At 40.2% G+C, this 18,645-nt stretch overlaps 1 protein-coding gene across 2 annotated transcripts in view; it reads left to right on the top strand.

Annotated features, from left to right (window-relative positions):
* The window catches only part of LOC126188309 (PAN2-PAN3 deadenylation complex subunit PAN3), a 141,983-nt gene extending 123,836 nt beyond the window's left edge, over window positions 1–18,147 (top strand). For both annotated transcript variants that reach the window (XM_049929903.1, XM_049929902.1), the window contains exon 12: window positions 15,943–18,147. In XM_049929903.1, the coding sequence (XP_049785860.1) occupies window positions 15,943–16,104 (162 nt within the window). In that variant the 3' untranslated portion in view covers window positions 16,105–18,147. The remainder of the gene's footprint in view (window positions 1–15,942) is intronic.
* Window positions 18,148–18,645: the final 498 nt, after the last annotated feature.

Here is an 18,645-nt window from a genome sequence, read left to right as displayed (position 1 = left end):
TTCTGTCTTCCTATCAGTTCACGCAATTCGACGACAACAGACCCCTTGAACTGCTCCACAGGCATCAACCTCGGACGCTCCTGCCTGTCCTGCGGCCCATGTCAGGGACGCCAATCCGTGCAGTCATCCCATTTCCGGCCCGCCCAAACTGAATTCCCGCTGTCATCCCCCGATGCCATGGCCACCGTCTCTGACATCTGAATGGAGGAGAGCCTCAGTGCACATCATTATGACCAGTCGCACATGCACGTGCTGGGACACCGACGTCACCACACCAGTCTGTGTTACTCGATGGATCCCCTGATGCGAACTGGATCCCTGCCACAACATACGAGGGGACCCCCATCACCAGTGGATGAATGTGGCACAGCTTCTCCAATAATGCTACCAGTACCGATTCAGCCGCTATTCATACTGGAGCCGTCTCCTCCACCTCGGATGCTACCTGTGGGGGTACCACCACCACCAGCCAGCTCTGGACCTGATGTTGACATGGAGCTTGTGCTGACATCACCCGTCTTACTGTGTTGTTTGACTCAAGAAGGCGGACTGTGATGCTGCCTGTGCCCCAAGTACTTCCGACCATATTTCCCAGTATCAGCGCATCATCTCAGTCAGAACCTTGCAGAGGAAGACTCCATGGACACCTTGTGAATCCGAGCTGTTCCTCAAGAGTAGACGAATGAAGTAATGTGCATATACTTGAAAGCCGAGCGCATGAGCAGTGTTCTTGTCATACACAAGAGTGGGCCGCAAAAGTTTAATACTGTGAACTTCCGACAGAGCCCGAGAGTGGCGAGTGCCTATTTAAACCCTGCCGCACTAAACTCACATTCAGTTATCATGTTATTACTGTTTGCATACACTTTCTGTATCTTATTGTGCTCAGCTTGTATTATGGTGATTGGTGCACATGCCACGGTCTAATAAAGTTGTTCTAACATTCTTGGTTATGTGTCCACATTACAATAATCTGTTTCTCTAATTTTTCTCACTTCAACGTGATTGTTTGCTACTTTCTGTGTAAGTTGTCAACCAAACAATGCCTGTGTTTCCTGCAAACAAATGTAAACCTTGTTAGCTAACCTCCTTCCTGGATGTACCTTCATTTTTAATGAATATGTTCATATCTGCCACAGCTGTTTCTACATAAAAATGTGGTCTTCTTCGGTCTTGCTGCGAGTCATGCCTATTGTGATACTCATACCAAAAACGTTATATTCTTCATTGAAATGCGAAGATGATGGAAGTTGTCCAGAGCAGCTATGCTGTCACACACCTTTACGATTTTTAGCCTCCACAATTCCTTCCAGTACTAAATTGGTGATCCTCTGATGCCTCGGAATGTGTCCTATCGACCGGTCCCTTCTTTTAGTCAGGTTGTGCCACAATTTCATCTTCTCCCCAATACTATTCAATACCTCCTCATTAATTATGAGATCTACCCATCTAATCTTCAGCATTCTTCTGTAGCCCCACATTTCGAAAGCTTCTATCCTCTTCTTGTCTAAACTGATTATTGTCCAAGTTTCACTTCCATACATGGCTACACTCCTTACAAATACTTTCAGATAAGACTTCCTGACACTTAAATCCATACTCAAAGTTAACAAATATCTCTTATTCAGAAACATTTTCCTTGCCATAGCCTGTCTACATTTTATATCCTCCCTACTTCGATCATCATCAGTTATTTTGCTCCCCAAATAGCAACACTCATCTACTACTTTGTGTGTCTCATTTCGTAATCAAATTCCCTCAGCATCACGAGGCTTCATTCGACTACATTCCAGTATCCTTCTTTTGATTTTATTGATATTCATCTTATATCCTCCTTTCAAGACACTGTCCATTCTGTTCAACTGCTCTTCCAGGTCCTTTGCTGTCTCTGACAGAATTACAATGTCATTGGCAAACCTTAATGTTTGTATTTCTTCCCCGTGGTTTTTAATTCCTACTCCAAATTTTTGTTTTGTTTCCTTTACTGCTTGCTCAATATACAGATTGAATAACATAGAGGATAGACTACAACCCTGCCTCACTCCCTTCTCAACCACTACTTCTCTTTCATGCCCCTCTACTCTTATAACTGCCATCTGACTGTAAATTGTAAATAGCCTTTCGCTCCCTGTATTTTACCCCTGCCACCTTCAGAATTTGAAAGAGAGTATTCCAGTCAACGTTGTCAACAGCTTTCTCCAAGTCTACAATTGCTAGAAACATAGGTTTGCCTTTCCTTAATCTGTCTTCTAAGGTAAGTCGTAGGGTCAGTATTGCCTCGTGTGTTCCAACATTTCTACGGAATCCAAACTGATCTTCCCCAAGTTCGGCTTCTACCAGTTCTTCCATTCATCTGTAAAGAATTTGTGTTAGTATTTTGCATCTGACTTATTGAACTGATAGTTCGATAATTTTCGTACCTGTCGGCACCTGATTTCTTTGGGATTAGAATTATTATATTCTTATTGAAATCTGAGGGTACCGTATTTACTCGAATCTAAGCCGCACTCGAATCTAAGCTGCACCTGAAAAATAAGACTCGAAATAAAGGAAAAAAAAAATTCCCGAATCTAAGCCGCACCTGAAATTTGAGACTCGAAATTCAAGGGGAGAGAAAAGTTTTAGGCCGCACCTCCAAATCGATACAAAGCTGGTTCATTGTAATATGAGACACAATTTAGGTCGAATGAATGACGATACAGCTACAGTAGTTTGGTTCGAGTCGTAACCTTAGCAGTTAAGCTTTACCACGTAGCCATTGCTATGCGTCAGGCGCTCCGTCCGTATGTATACAGGTACCCTTCCTTTTTCACGTGCTTCGTCTTGTTTGAATCGATTGCTTATTTTGCTTTGATCTGATAAGTGCCGCTTTCTTTGTTATAGGTGTTTGCGTCACTCTTAAGCTGAAAATGCATTACTGCACTGTGTCATGCATTGTTTGTCGCATTCTGATAGTGCGTGTTTACGGCCTGTTGCGGCTCGCGGCATGGCTTGCTTTTGTGCGCGCTACCGCCGTATACAATTAAAAGAGAGAGAGAGGGGGGGGGGGAATCGTCTCATTAGCGAAACAATGACAAGAGACGTTACTTACACTGCTGCTTTCTTTGATAATGATCAACAAGAATCAAATAATAGACTGCGTATGATAGAACATGTTCTGAACGAGAGTTAGGCGAAAATTTTCTCCGTTTCAAAATCTTTGCGGCCACTTCTTTATTACATCAAATTCTGCACAGAAATTAGAGTCATCTTAGATTTAAAAATCTAGTCACTTGCCGTGCTTCATTTCTGACTGTATCAGTATTAGGCATAAGAATAATACGAATATAAACATGACACGATACGTATATTCTTCCGCGTTTGCTGTTGTCTCACTCTAGTTTCGTAGTTTATTAGGCAGACAGGATTTAAATGAGATAGCAACAAACACGAAAGAATACATGGCAAAATGTTTATATTTGTATTATTCTTATGGTGAAGAGAATACTGTATGTGATTCAAATTTCATCAGGTTCCGATTAGCAACCATCTCTTCTCACAGATAGGAAAAAATTCAGAACGTAGAGTTGGCCATATTGACAAACATCCTCGTCAGTCTTGCCAGTCAGATTTTCGTAGTACACTGAAATTGTGCTACATTCGAAGATGAACAATATGGAATTTGTATTTACTTCATTGGATAATGTATGAAAATGCAGTGGTCGAAACTCGCGGCGGAGAAAAAAAGCTCGTCTTCCACTTTTTTTTTTAAAAAAAATTATTTACTGACGCAGAGGTTTTGGCACCAGTATTTATCTTTGTGCCTACAAAGCATGCGCGCGTAGCGCTACATATATTTGACGGCAGAAGTTAGTTGTGGTGGCACGTACCAACATTTTTCATAACTTCCGCTTGCTTTGCACTCGATTCTAAGCCGCAGGCGATTTTTTGGATTACGAAAACCGGAAAAAAAGTGCGGCTTAGATTCGAGTAAATACGGTATTTAACCTGTCTGGTATATCTTGCTCACCAGATGATAGAGTTTTGTCATGGCTGTCTCTCCCAAGGCTATCAGTAGCTCTTATGGAATGTTGTCTATTCCTGAGACCTTTTTTTGACTTAGGTCTTTCAGTGCTCTGTCAAATTCTTCACGCAGTATCATATCTCCCATCTCATCTTCAACTATGTCCTCTTCCATTTCCATAATATTGCCCCCAAGGACATCGCTCTTATATAGACCTTTTATACGAGGGGGACCCAAAAGTAACCGGAATCGTAATGCTGCACATCGTGTACTTGTAGTAGCAGGTTGCGCCGCCAGACAGTTGTAGTAGGAGCTCTGCTGAGTCATTCTGCCACGCGGCGTCACCCAAAAGTGAGAAGTGTGGTTTCTTTGACAGTTCTTTGAGTGTGCGTACAGTGCAGACATGACACAAGGAAATGGCTAGGTCTTATGAACACTGTGCGGCAGTGAAGTTTTGTTTCTTGCTCAGCAAGAATGCAGCAGAAACTGTTGTGATGATTCCGACAGCCTACAAAGACCATGCTCTTAGTAAAGCGCAACTGTACGAATGGTTTTCTCGGTTTAAAAAGGGAGAAATGGTGGTTGAAGATCAGCCCCGTTCCGGTCGACCTTCAACTGCTCGAAGCGAAGACAATATCAACAAAATCCGTAATCTCATCAGTGAAAATCGACCAACTCGAGAACTTTTCTGGGTTGTCCTGGAGCTCAATTCAGCGCATCTTGACCATCGATTTGGGGATGCAAAGAGTGGCAGCAAAATTCGTGCCAAAGCTTCTTACCCGAGATCAAAGGGATCGTCGCGTTCAAGCCTGCCTCAAAATGAAGGACACGTTCAAAGATGATCCACATTTTTTCAACTAAATCATTACAGGTATTGAGTCATGGTGCTATGGGTACGATCCAGAAAGTAAACAACAATCATCACAATGGAAGTCACCTGACTCACCTCGACCAAAAAAAGCTCAACAAGTGAAATCAAATGTGAAAACGATGTTGATCTGTTTTTTTTTTTTTTTTTTTTGACATCAAAGGTATCGTACACTCTGCATTTGCCCCTGAAAACCAGACAGTAAACCAACAATTCTATTTGGAGGTTATGAAACGGCTTCGCAGAAGTTTGCCGCGAAAACGTCTGGCTTTGTGGGATTCTGGCGTGTGGTTCCTGCGTCACGTCAATGCTCCCGCACACACGGCTCTCAGTGTTCACCAGTTTTTGGCCTCAATGAAGACAACTACCTTGACCCACGTGCCCTACTCACCGGATTTAGCACCCTCAGATCTCTTCCTATTCCCGAGGATGAAGAGAGACTTGAGAGGGAAGCGAATGTGGAAGACGTAAAACGCAATGTCATGAAAGTGCTAGTAGGTATCAAAGAACACGAATTTAAAAGGTGCTTCGAACACTGGAATGAACATTTGGACAAGTGTATTAAAGCTAATGGAGAGTACTTCGAAGGAGATTAAGGTTGTATTTGAAAACAATAAAGTATATACTTTCTAGAAAGAAATTCTGGTTTTTTTTGGGTCCCCCCTCGTATACTCCATCCATGTTTCTGCTTTCCCATCTTGGCTTAGGACTGGTTTTCCATCTGAGCTTTTGATATTCATGCAGGTGGTTGTCTTTTCTCCAAAGGTCTCTTTTAATTTTTCTGTAGGCAGTATCTATCTTACCCCTAGTGATATATGCCTCTACCTCCTTACATTTGTCCTCTAGCCATCCTTGCTTAGCCATTTTGTACTCCTTGTCAGTCTCGTTTTTGAGGCGTTTGTATTCCTTTTCGCTTGCTTAATTTACTGCATTTTTATATTTTCTCCTTTCATCAATTAAATTCAATATCTCTCCTGTTACTCAAGGATTACTGCTGGCCCTCATCTTTTTACCTACTTGATTCTCTGCGACCTTCACTATTTCATCTCTCAAAGCTACCCATTCTCCTTCTACTGTGTTTCTTTCTGCTGTATTTGTCAATCATTCCCTAATGCTCTCTCTCCATTCTTCTTCTATTGTGTTTCTTTCTGCTGTATTTGTCAATCGTTCCCTAATGCTCTCTCTGAAACTCTCTACAACCTCTGGTTCTTTCAGTTTATCCAGGTCCCGTCTCCTTAAATTACTACATTTTTGCAGTTTCTTCAATTTCAATCTACAGTTCATAACCAATAAATAGTGGTCAGAGTCCACATCTTCCCCTGGAAATGTCTTACAATTTAAAACCTGGTTCCTAAATTTCTGTCTTACCATTATATAATCTATCTGAAATCTTCGAGTGTCTCCAAGCCTCTTCCACATATATAACCTTCTTTCATAATTCTTAAACCAAGTGTTACCTATGCGAATAAAATCTGCTGCAGTTGTAAGTTTGAAGTTCCTTTATTTGAATAAAGGCATGTACACTACCCAGGTTTCAGGACACTAATCTCATCTTCAGGTGCTACTTAATTGTGGATGACAAGTCATGTAGAAAAATTAATATATGTATCCAGCAATATGAGAGAGACTGTGCAGGTAAAGCATGAAAAATGTGGGGTCATCCAGTAAGACCTGAGGCAAAAACGGCCTAACCGAAAAAACGGGACTAAATCTATAAACATGTAATAGGTCATCAGATTATATTTTTCCAACTGAGTGTGCATACTTATAGATTTAGTCCTGTTTTGTCTGTTACGCCCTATTCATCTCGAGTCTTACTGGATGACCCCACATTTCTCATGTCTCCTCACACATGTTCTCTCATACTACTATTGAATTTGTCAGTTTTGGTACGTGAGTTGTGCAGTAGTGTTGTAGACAATTAAATAGCACCGAAAGATGGGATTAGTGTCCTGAAACCCTTGTACTGTACATGCCTTTATCCAAATAAAGGAACTCTGAAATTTCATTTGCAGTGGTTTTTATTCTCTATGAACAATCCAAGTAACAGTTATGGATGTCCCACTAAGAATAAATTAGTTGCCTTGTTTCACTGGTTCTTTACCACGATATCGGATAGTGAAGTAACGTCTGATCAGGATCTAGGACTTCCTATTATTCAGTCTTACTCACCTATGTATTTCTGTACACTTCCCAACCCTTTCTTATCAAATTTTGTTTCTCAAAGTACTGTAGTTACTACTGGAAATTAATAGTGCAAGCCCAAGAGCCAGTTGTGAAATTAGTACGATGCTTCTGATAAACAGTGTATTTTATGTTGTACTCTTGTTTACAGTAGCCATGCAGGACAAAAGTATTTCATCATTTAGAACATCACAATTGTACTGAAAAAGCCGAAATCCACAAACAGTCTGTGTCATTTAACAGATTACAATAGTGTGACTGTATAATAAGTTGTATCTTGCCCCCATGACGTCATTGGCATTGTCACAGTGACTGTTACTCTATGGCTCACACCATATCTCCAGTCCACACATGACCACTGACCCTGATAGCTAGAGCCAGACTGGGGGCAGCAGGGTATTAAGAGAGAGGCATCCAGGTGGGGGTAAGAGAAGGCTAGGGCAGGGAGGGGGAAGGATAGCAGGTTAGGGGGTGGGGATGGTAAAGTGCTGCTACAAGCGTGCAGGGAAGAGGTGAAGTGTGAGGCAGCCAGGTGCATTCGGAATGTTAGACAGAGGGCGAGGGGGGGGGGGGGGGGGAGATAGCAGAAAAGGAGAGAAGTAAAAGACTGGGTGCTTTGGTGGAATTAGTGCTGTGTTGTGCAGGAATGGGAAAAGGGAAGGGGCTGGATGGGTAAGGACAATGACTAACAAAGGTTGAGGCTAGGAGGGTTACGGGAACGTAGGATATATTGCAGGGGGTGTTTCCACCTGCGCAGTTCAGAGAAGCTGGTGTTGGTGGGAAGAATACAGATGGCACAGGCTGTGAAGCAGCACTGAAGTGAAGGACATCCTGTTGTGTGACGTACTCAGCAGCAGGGTGGTCCAGTTGATTCTTGGCCACATTTGTCAGTGGCCAATCATGCTGTCATGCTGGCAAACAGGTTGTTGGATGTTATGTCCTCGTAGAATGCAGCTTAGCTTGTAGATCACATGGCTGGTTTCACAGGTAGCCCTGCCTTTGATGGAATAGGTGATATTTGTGACAGGACTGGAGTAGATGGTGGTGGAAGGATGTATGGGACAGGTCTTGCATCTAGGTCTTGTTACAGGGATATGGGCTGTGAGGCAAGGGGCTGGAAGCAGGGGTTGTGTAAGGATGATGAGGATATTGTGTAGGCTTGGTGGGCAGCAGAATACAATTGTTGGAGGAGTGGTAAGGATGGTGGATAGGGAATTTCCTATTTCAGGGTATGGCAAGAGGCACTCGAAACCCTGGTGGAGAATGTAATTCAGTTGCTCCAGTCCTGGGTAGTACCGAGTCACAAGGGGAAAGCTTCTCTGTGGTCGGGCGGTGGGACTTTGGGAGGTGTTGGGTGACTGGAAAGATAAGATGTGGAAGATTTGTTTTTGTGTAAGGCATCTGTTTTTGTGTAAGGTTGGGAGGATAATTACAATCTCTAAAGGCCTCAATGAGACCCTGGACATATTTTGAAAGGGATCGCTTGTCACTACAGATGCGATGGCCACAGGTGGCTACGCTGTGTGGAAGGTATTTCTTGGTATGGAATGTGTGGCAGCTGTCGAAGTGGAGGTATTGCTGGTGGCTGGTAGATTTGATTTGGACAGAGATACTGATATAACCATCTTTGAGGTGGTCAGCATCGAGGAAGGTGGCTTGATGGGTTGAGTAGGAGTAGGAGCAGGTGAAGGGAATGGGGGAGAAGGTGTTGAGTCACTGGAGGAATGTGGATAGGGTGTCCTCACCATCAATCCAGATCATGAAGATGTCATCAATAAATGTTAACCAGGTGAGGGATTTGGGATTCTGGGTGTTTAGGAAGGATTCCTCTAAGTAGCCCATGGGTACGTTGGCACAAGTTGCTGCTATGTGGGTGGCATAAACCCAGGTCATTTCTGCAGGTATTGTAATGGATCGGGCCTTCCAATCTGAAGCCCATCATTTCCCACTAATGTGCAGGCCCTGCCCATAGAATGTAGTCTCACCATTCTGACTGCAGACCAGGTCTGTTTGTGTGTGGCACAATACGGCAGAATTTCGTGGTTTATATATAGACCCAGGACAGATGTGATCCTTGGCAGGCCAGAGGCCTGAGAATTGTGACTGTCTCACCGCAAGTGTGTTGTACAGTGCAGCATTTTATAGACATTTTATTTATTGTAATACATTTTGGCACTTCAGAAGTAGTTTATATATTAGAAAGCGTGGACAGTAGAAGAAGAAAATTGTGCCAGTCGCTGGCAGTTTGTATGCTATGTGCTCATATATTTCTCAAAAGAAAATCACGCAATGCCTGTAAAATAATAGACATACCACAAAGGGTAATAACCAACAATAATGAACACAGTAGAACCAAAATTTTATTGGCGGTCACATACAGTATTAGTTTACACAAGTTTTCCCTGCCTTATACAATTCTTTCAAGGGGACTATTTTTTTCTGAGGTTATTTCTGAAATGAGAGAAGGTATTTTAAATCTGTCTTGTGACTCCGAGAAAATGCGTATTTTTGTCACGAAATGTTTCGTTTTATTGAAATAAAATAACAGTGGCCTTAATGAAACACACATACCTTTTGGCTTCCTTTCTCCATCTAAAAACAGTTCATTATAAAAGATGTTGATGTTAGTATCTCACACGGGGGAGAAATACAAAAATCCTTACATTTTATGTCAACTTATGTCTTTACTTACCCTTGAGATCTAAAAATTTGTCAGAGAAAAATGCTAAAACTTGTCTGGAAATCAGGAAACTATCAGCAAATTTCGCTTGGGGAAGCTTGTAGCAACCCTAAAACCCAGGATACGGCTATGGGCACCTATATGGCACCATCCTGTGCCAACCTATTCATTGTCTATCTAGAGGAATCCTTTCTAAACACCCAGAATCTCAAACCCCTCACCTGGTTCACATTTATTGATGACATCTTCGTGATCTGGATCGAGGGTGAGGACACCCATTCACATTCCTCCAGAACCTCAACACCTTCTCCAGCATTCACTTCACCTGGCCCTGCTCAAGCCATCAAGTTGCCTTCCTTGCTGTTGACCTCCGCCTCAAAGATGGTTACATCAGTACCTCTGCCCATATCAAACCTACCAACCACCAGCAATACCTCCACTTTGGCAGCTGCCACTCATTCCATACCAAGAAGTCCCATCCATATAGCCTAGCCACATGTGGTCATCACACCTGTAGTGACGAGGGGTCCCTCTCGCAATATATTGAGGATCTCATTGAGACCTTTACAGATCGTAATTACCCTCCCAACCTCGTACAAAAACAGACCTCCCTTATCTTTTCTATCCAGTCACACACTACCTCCCAGAGCTCCACTGTCCAGTTACAGAGAAGCATTACCCTCTTGACTCAGTACCACCAAGAACTGGAGCAACTGAATTACCTTCTCTGCCAGGGTTTCGACTACCTCTTGTCGTGCTCTGAAATAAGAAATGTCCTACCCACTACCCTTCCCACCTCTTCCACAGTGGTATTCTGCCACCCACCGAATGTACATAGTATCCTTGTCGTCCCTACACAACCCCTGCTCCCAGACCCTTGTCTCATGGCTCATATCCCTGTAACAGGCCTAGATGCAAGACCTGACCCATACATCCTCCTCCCCCACCTACTCCAATTCTGTCACAAGCATCACCTATCACATCAAAGGCAGGGCTACCTCTGAAACCAATCATGTGGTCCACAAGCTGAGCTGCAACCACAGTGCTGCATTCTATGAGGGCATGACAACCAATAACCTGTTTGTCATCATGATTGGCCACCAACAAACTGTGGCCAAGAAACAACTGGAGCACCCTGTTGCTGAGCACACCACCCAACACAATGTCCTACATTTCACTGCTGCTTCACTGTCTGTGCCATCTGGATTCTTCCCACCAACACCAGTGTTTCTGAATTGCACAGGTGGAGACTCCCCCTGCAATATATTGTATGCTCCCGTAACTCTCCTGGCCTCAACCCTTGTTAGTCATTGTCCTTACCCATCCAGCCCCTTCCCATTTCCCATTCCAGCACTACACAGCCCTCATTCCACCAATGCACCCAGTCTTTTTACTTCTCTCCTTTTCCGATAACCCCCATCTCCCCCCACCCTCTGTCTAACCTCCTGACTGCACCTATCTGCTCTGCTGTCGTCCCCCCCCCCCCCCCCCCCCTGCCCCAGCCTCCTCCTTAACCCCACCCTGTTAGTTGCGTTTGTGGTGAGTGTGTACATCTGTGTGTGGTCTCTACTTTTGACAAAGGCCGTGTTGGCTGAAACCTAACTTTCTGACAGTCTTTTTGTTGTGCCTTTTTGCAGCTCAGAATCTCCGCTGTATGGTGAGCAGCAATTATCCTTTTCATATCCAGTTACATCTTCGTTACCCAGAGTGGAACATCAATGTACCTTTTCATGCTACAGCTTAAAAATGTTCACAAGGCTGATTGCCTTCCACTTTCTTATGTCTATGACAGTCTTACTAACAGTGTGTGTCTGACTGCAATACAGTAAGGCTAGGACACTGATTTTCCGGTTTCTCTAGTGGTCACACAGTTTTCCATATGAATGGCATTGATAGTTATCCAAATAAGTACATTATTAGATTTTAAGCAAGTTTCTAGTCATTTACAGCCATTTGACTACATACCTTGTAAATTTATTTATTTATTTATTTTAAGTGTCCCATACTATGTTTCTAAATGATTAATTGAAAATCTCATATAAAGATGTGAAACAAATACTAACAAAGAGATAGAGGGGTTGGCCAGTACTTACCTCAGCTCAGTACAGCCGATAGATACACAAAAAACAGAACCGAAAATTTACGTTCCTAGCTTTCGGAACAAATGTTCCTTCATCAGGGAGGAGAGAGGGGAAAGAAAGGGATGAAGGGAAAGTGGATTCAGTTACTCACAACCCAGGTTATGAAGCAACAGGGAAAGGAAAACAGGGAGGGTGGCAAGGATGGAGGCATGGTTGTCAGAGGGCATACTATGTTTCTTCACTCAGACTAATTTACTTTGCTCATTTATTCATACCTATTATATGTGCCACACATACATTGACTGTACATTACCAAATTTAATGCATGAGATATTTTTCTGTGAACAGCTGAGAGGAGTTGACTAAGTAAATCATAAATTTCATATCAGTAAGTAGAGATTTGACTACAGTTAAAGATTTTCAGGGAACACAATCAAATAATTTCAAACAAATAGTTTATTGATACCTGCACGAATGATAATTAATTGAGCCTCATCCAGAGAGTGATATCAAATCCAGTGTAAAAAGAATTGAGGTTGATGTACATTTGCTGTGTGAGCAGTTCTTGCATTGTGTGCTGAACCAAGCAGTTTGTTGATGTTGGTTGTAGTCAGTCAGGTGATAGTATGCACTAGTCATTGAGAATTGCTGAATCCAGCGATCTTCTTTGACAGAATGTACAAGTTGATTACATTTGTTTTCGGTATTGAGAATGCTAGTAGTAGTTTTACTTACCTGGTAATTATAATTATATAATATAATTATAATTTCAAGGTTTCTTGCTTATTTTCATATTTGATAACTGGGAAAAAACTAAACTACCTATAGTATAGTCTGAGGTGTAAGCTAGGACGGACTGTGATAATTTGCCTGAGAATTGGCGAAGCCAGTGAATCTCGACACAAAAATACAATTGCAATAATTGATTTATGTGTAATGTAGTCCAAGATATACATTCACCATTGCAATAACCTACTTGTACATCTCATTTCTGAGTTTGCCAAAAATTTCGACATTGTGGTTACAGCGTAACCTAACAGAACAAAATACCAGCTGACTTTATTTACTAACCACAGGAAATTATGAATGAGCATTTTGATTGGCAACCAACAACTGACTCAAGGTTTGTCTTATTCAATTCCCATTGTTCAACAAGTGAGCTGTTACCATCAGCACACAGCACAGCAGCTGCAGATACCATAAGTGCACGTTTACCAGAACTGTTTACTGTACATCGAAATATGTATCTTCCTACATAAGTGATTCCATTGCTAAAAGAGGTATTATTTGTTGCACAAACTCAGTTTGGAAATACTTAAGGTGACTCACTGGTGACATTTGTTGTAGTCAGTCATTGTCATTTTAATCTTCATGAAAGTCAGTTCACACTTCATAGATAACTTTCTCTAATCCTGCAGTCGTGTCCACTCATCAGTCATTGATTCACTCATTATTGAGACTCCCATAAACTTGGCAAATTTAATATATGTTGGTGTAATGTATGTTTCAAATTAAAAGTAAATAATCACTTTTTAGCTGCTAAATTTAGTGGCCATTCTACTCTTCTTCTTCTTTTCTTATAATTGCTGAATTTAAATGGTGTATATTCCTAGCACAAATAACATCCTTTGCAAGAGGCTTTTGTAAAATGGTTGCCAAACAACTGTATTGCAGTGATAAATCTGCGGAACATACATTCAGAGTGGTCTGCTCTAATATGTGAACAGGAATCCACTCAACCAACCAAACAGTTTATTAATATATTCTTCTTGTTTCAAATTAGTAATGATTAGTTATGTAATTTGCTGCATTTATCTGCTATGACTAGACATTTATATTGACCTTAAGGCTTATGTATGTGCTCATGATGTTTGCCTTAAATAATACAGCTTGGTTTGAAACAGTTATAAAATCATGCATCTGAACTGACACATTAAATCTTATGTTCTTGTTATAAATGGCAGAGAGTAGTGGGGTGTGTGGTACATATAGAAGGATAACATGTTGTCTCACCGTTTTCTTGTTGAAATTTTTGCAGTGACTGCCCCAGTCTCACATTAAAGTAACAGGATGTTTTCTGCAGATTCAACCGGCTAGTGTGGCCGAGCGGTTCTAGGTGCTTCAGTCTGGAACTGCACTGCTGCTACGGTCGCAGGTTCGAATCCTGCCTTGGGCATGGATGTGTGTGATGTCCTTAGGTTAGATAGGTTTAAGGAATGAGAGACGAGTTAGGTTAGGAACGAGAGACATATAATAAGCATTTCGTCGTAAAATACATACCAACAACAAATTCCACAAACCGACTGAACTTCAGACAGAGAGCTAACAAATACCATTATAATGTGTGCAAAGAGAATGAAAACTGTGACAGACTATAGCAAAGGCTAAAACCTGTGTAAACTTGCCTAAATGCTCAATCTGAGTGCACTTTTCTATGTTTCACTTGAAAACGTCACACATTCCAAACTTATGATTGTGAAATAAATAAATCCAGAAAGAGTTCAGATTGAAAACGTTGTTGTATTTAAAATACTGTAGGAACACATGTTGTAACCCTCACTTCTTGCCACAACATTTATTGACATAAACATACTTCTTCAACAAGCAACTAACATGAAACAATTAGAAACAGTTCTTGAAGGAATGTTTATCAGATTCACAATACAAATTATCTGGAGATAGCTCCTGAGTAGAGAGGATATAAAATGTAGCATAGCTATGGCAAGAAAGTGTTTCTGGAGAAGAGAAATTTGGTGCTGTCTGCCTCTCTGTGCTAATATGATTCGCTGCCCATTTACTGATTTCTCCCCAAAAGTCATACTTTTGTGCATTCTACTTGTAGTTAGTGGGGACAATAACTAGAGTACAGTAATGGAATTCATGTTAGTGTTGTAATTATCATTCAGTGCACAAATAAGGAAAGTTTAAATGTTATTGAAATTGGTTAGCTATATTTTATTAAAGATTGAAGCTGCTCCATCCCCTATAGTTAAACAGTGTAACAGTAGTAATGCTAGTGCAAAATGAATGTCAATTTCTGAATACTCCAGTAAAACTTTAGCTTAACTTAACATAACAGTTATGCTCTCATAGCTTTCGGCCATTAAGACCTTTGTCAGCAGTAGACATACATACACGCACGCATACACACACACACGCAAATGTAACTTGCACACACGTCTGCATTCTCAGAGAGCTGGTAGTTTCAGCTCTCTGAGACTGCAGTCGTGTGTGTGTGTGTGTGTGTGTGTGTGTGTGTGTGTGTGTGTGTGTGCGCGCGCGCCCACACACACACACACACACGACTGCAGTCTCAGAGAGCTGAAACTACCAGCTCTCTGAGACTGCAGACGTGTGTGCAAGTTGCGTTTGCGTGAGTGTGTGTATGTGTGCGGGTATGTATGTCTACTGCTGACAAAGGTCTTAATAGCCGAAAGCTATGAGAGCATGATAACTGTTACGTTAAGTTAAGGTAAAGTTTTACTGGAGTATTCAGAAATTGACGCGCGCGCGTGCGTGTGCATATGCCTACTGCTGACAAAGGCCTTAACGACCGAAAACTATGTGTGTGTGAATCTTTTTATTGTGCCTATTGCGACTCAGCATCTCCGCTATATGGTGAGTAGCAACTTTCCTTCTCTGTTATTGTTACATTCCATCCTGGATTTTCCATTGTTTGAGTTATCATGCTCTCTCATTCTTATCAAGCTAACAGTAGTTAGCTGTGATTGAAATAAAGAAATTCTATTAGTCATATGAAAAGTAACTAAGTGAATTAGAAATTAATATATAGTATTAAATTATAGCAAGTGCCCCCCCCCTTAATTTTTATTCCCATGTAGAGGATTGTGGTTTGCTGTTTCTCCCTTTTATTCCTACTTCCTGTTTTCCCCTCCTCCCCCCCCCCCCCCCCCCACTCCCTTCAGCTGCCCGTATAACATCTGGCCTTCCAGTTATGGATGGTGTATGCTTGTCCAGCTTTCTACGTTACTCAAAATTGTTACCAGCCTTTCAGTAGCTTTAGTTTGAATTTAAAAATTTTGATACACTCTTCACCATTTTGCAATAGTCTTATGAGGCAAAGAAAATATTTGAAAATTTGCTTAAGAGAGATTTCTTGTTGCAGATATGCCTGATGTCACGTGATGAGCAGAGTGTACTAGTTGTCAGCTATGCTGAGCTTAAGCATTGCTTAGAGCAGTCATTTGATGAAATTCTGGCAGCTGCTGCTACTGTTCCCACTTCAGCCACAGTTGCCACTGCTGCTAAACCAGATCCAGTTTCATAAAAGTAAAAAAAAAGTAAAAAAGAAACATATTCAGCATATCTCCTTTGATCAGTTTTGTTTCAGTCCCCTTTCAGTGGTTCTGAATGTATTTATGAGGAACTGCAACATCACCATTATTATTATTTGAACCAGTATATTTATATCTTGTTGCAGGAAAATGCCTAAAATTCTATGAATTTTGACAGTTTATATCCTCTATTGTTTTTCCTTTTTGACCCTTAACTTACAGTGCAACAGAACATAGCATTGGTCAAGAATGCTCTTCAGTTTTTATAATTTTTTTTGTTTGTGGAAGTTTATGGCAAGATTTTTATTTATGTATTGTGAAAAAAAATTATTTTGGCATTTTTACTTATATTTTTTTAGTGAAATCATAGGACACAAAATGCCCCAAAATTAAATTGGAGAGATTGCCAGAAGCTTTGTCCTCACCAGTTTACTCATTCAAACATTGGGGGACAAAGTGACTGTGCATTTAATGGGCAATTATGTAGCATACAGGAACACAGTATTTGTGTTTGATTCTGATATTGATGTACCTTATTACATTTTTTGTGTTATTTTGAAATTAGTTTCAGCCTATACACAAGGGTAGTAATTATGTGTCTCTTCTACATATAAATTGTATTGTGGCCATGTTGTTCAGATAGAAGTTCTGTTCCTGCCTTGCATTAAAACTCTACATGAACAATCATGTTCCATAATAAATGATTTGGAATGATTTTCAGAATATTTTCAAAAGTTCTGAGTAAGAAAAACTATTATTTTGCGTGTTTTTACATCTTTAAGAAAAGTGAGAAAGGAGAAGTCTTCCGAGACAAAAATACTTTGCTGTTAATTACATTCCCACATAATACGCCAGTGTTCAATTTCTTCTTTAAATTTTTAAGAGAGAAAGTTGTTCTGTCATGCATATATTCACTTCATTGCCAACTGGTGTTCCCCTGTGAGTTTATTTTTCTAAATATATATTTTTTTGTAAATAGGGCCAGAAAAAGTGATTGTATACATGACAGAGAAAATTTGAAAACGAGAGCAAGTAACAGCTGATTTTATGTTACTTGATCTGCCAGAAGTGCAAACCAGGGTGCAAGAGCGATATTGTGTGCTTTATTTGAATGCAGTGTTGATGTTGTAAATATTTTATTACAGGAATGTATGTGGTTTTGTACGAGTGTTTAAAAGTGTTTAAGAACACAGTGTAAAAATATGTTGTTCAGGAGGCTTATTTTGAAGTCCTATTGCAATAAAGAAAAGGCTGTTTTGAGTATAGTAAAGCTCCTGAAGCACAAGTTCTTGCAACCTTGACACGCACAAAAGAGATCTGCCGTCTTTGATTCCTTGTTGAGGTTTGCTTATACTGATTTGAAATTTTCTTTGAAATTTCATACATGATCTGGAATAATAGTATCATGTGTCAATAACTGCTGTAATATATCTTATATTGTACAAGGAAACATCAGTGTCCAAAAATGTTTGCAGCTTAAAGAGAAAATGCAGCGAAAGGAGGATATGGTAGACTGTAGTTGTCTGATCAGACATTTTGTAGAATTTCTTTAAAGCAGTAATTTTGGCATACAACAGTAATTTAAAAGCAAAATAAAGGAAGGTTTCAGTTTTTTCCATGTATTCACAAGTCCATCTCCAGGGCAAACATGAGAAGGAATGTGTTGATGAAAAGATATTATGTGCTTCAGGATCATGTGTATCTGACATTAATTTTTCAAATGAAAAGTGAACATAAAAATTGTATATATAGCTGATCTCTTTGCATACATATCATGAATTTTCTCGTCAGTTCATTCATTTATGAACAGTTGATTTGAACTAAAAAAAGTGAAAAGTAAATGTGTTGTGTTGCAATGTGACTGATTGCTGCAGTATTATTGAGACTGTAAGTTCAGAGTTTAAAAGTTTATGTTGCCTACATTCAGTACTTGTTATTAAACAAGCTGTGAGAGATATGTTCTGATGAAAAATGTTTGTCTACTTTTCAAACTCCTAATCTGTACTTAAAAATAAAGAAGAGATTTTACAAGTAAATACATTAAAATAATTTCTTTAATGGCTTCTGTATATATATTCCCTTTACATAGTATGCTTTTCATTTGCTAACTAAAAAGTGGGTGAATAAGAAGATCAGTAATTCAATATGTGAGGATAAATTGGAAGATAATAATAATTATTATTATTATAATTATTACTATTATTATTATTATTATTATTATTATTATTACTATTACATTTGTTTTGAGTAATGGTGTCAGTTGTTAGTTACAAATTCACCCACAGTTCAGTTAATGGTATCTGTCATGCCATCTTAATATGTACAAAGATATAAACAAATATTAGTAATTGGTAGATAGAGAGAATTGACAATGCTGGTACACTGTTCATTCATCTTATCTCATTGGCCAATTTTCACTCACACACTCACTCAATTGCCTGTGGCTGACTTGAAGACCATAATGAGACTTCTGCCTTTGTATTAAGTACTTCATGCTTTTTCATATCTCTGTTGCTAAAACTGACTCAGCATCT

The sequence above is a fragment of the Schistocerca cancellata genome, chromosome 5, assembly GCF_023864275.1.
Source record: "Schistocerca cancellata isolate TAMUIC-IGC-003103 chromosome 5, iqSchCanc2.1, whole genome shotgun sequence".
Taxonomy (NCBI): Eukaryota; Metazoa; Arthropoda; class Insecta; order Orthoptera; family Acrididae; genus Schistocerca; species Schistocerca cancellata.
The sequence above is the reverse complement of the archived record's forward strand: the minus strand, read 5'-3'. Positions and strand labels throughout refer to the sequence as shown.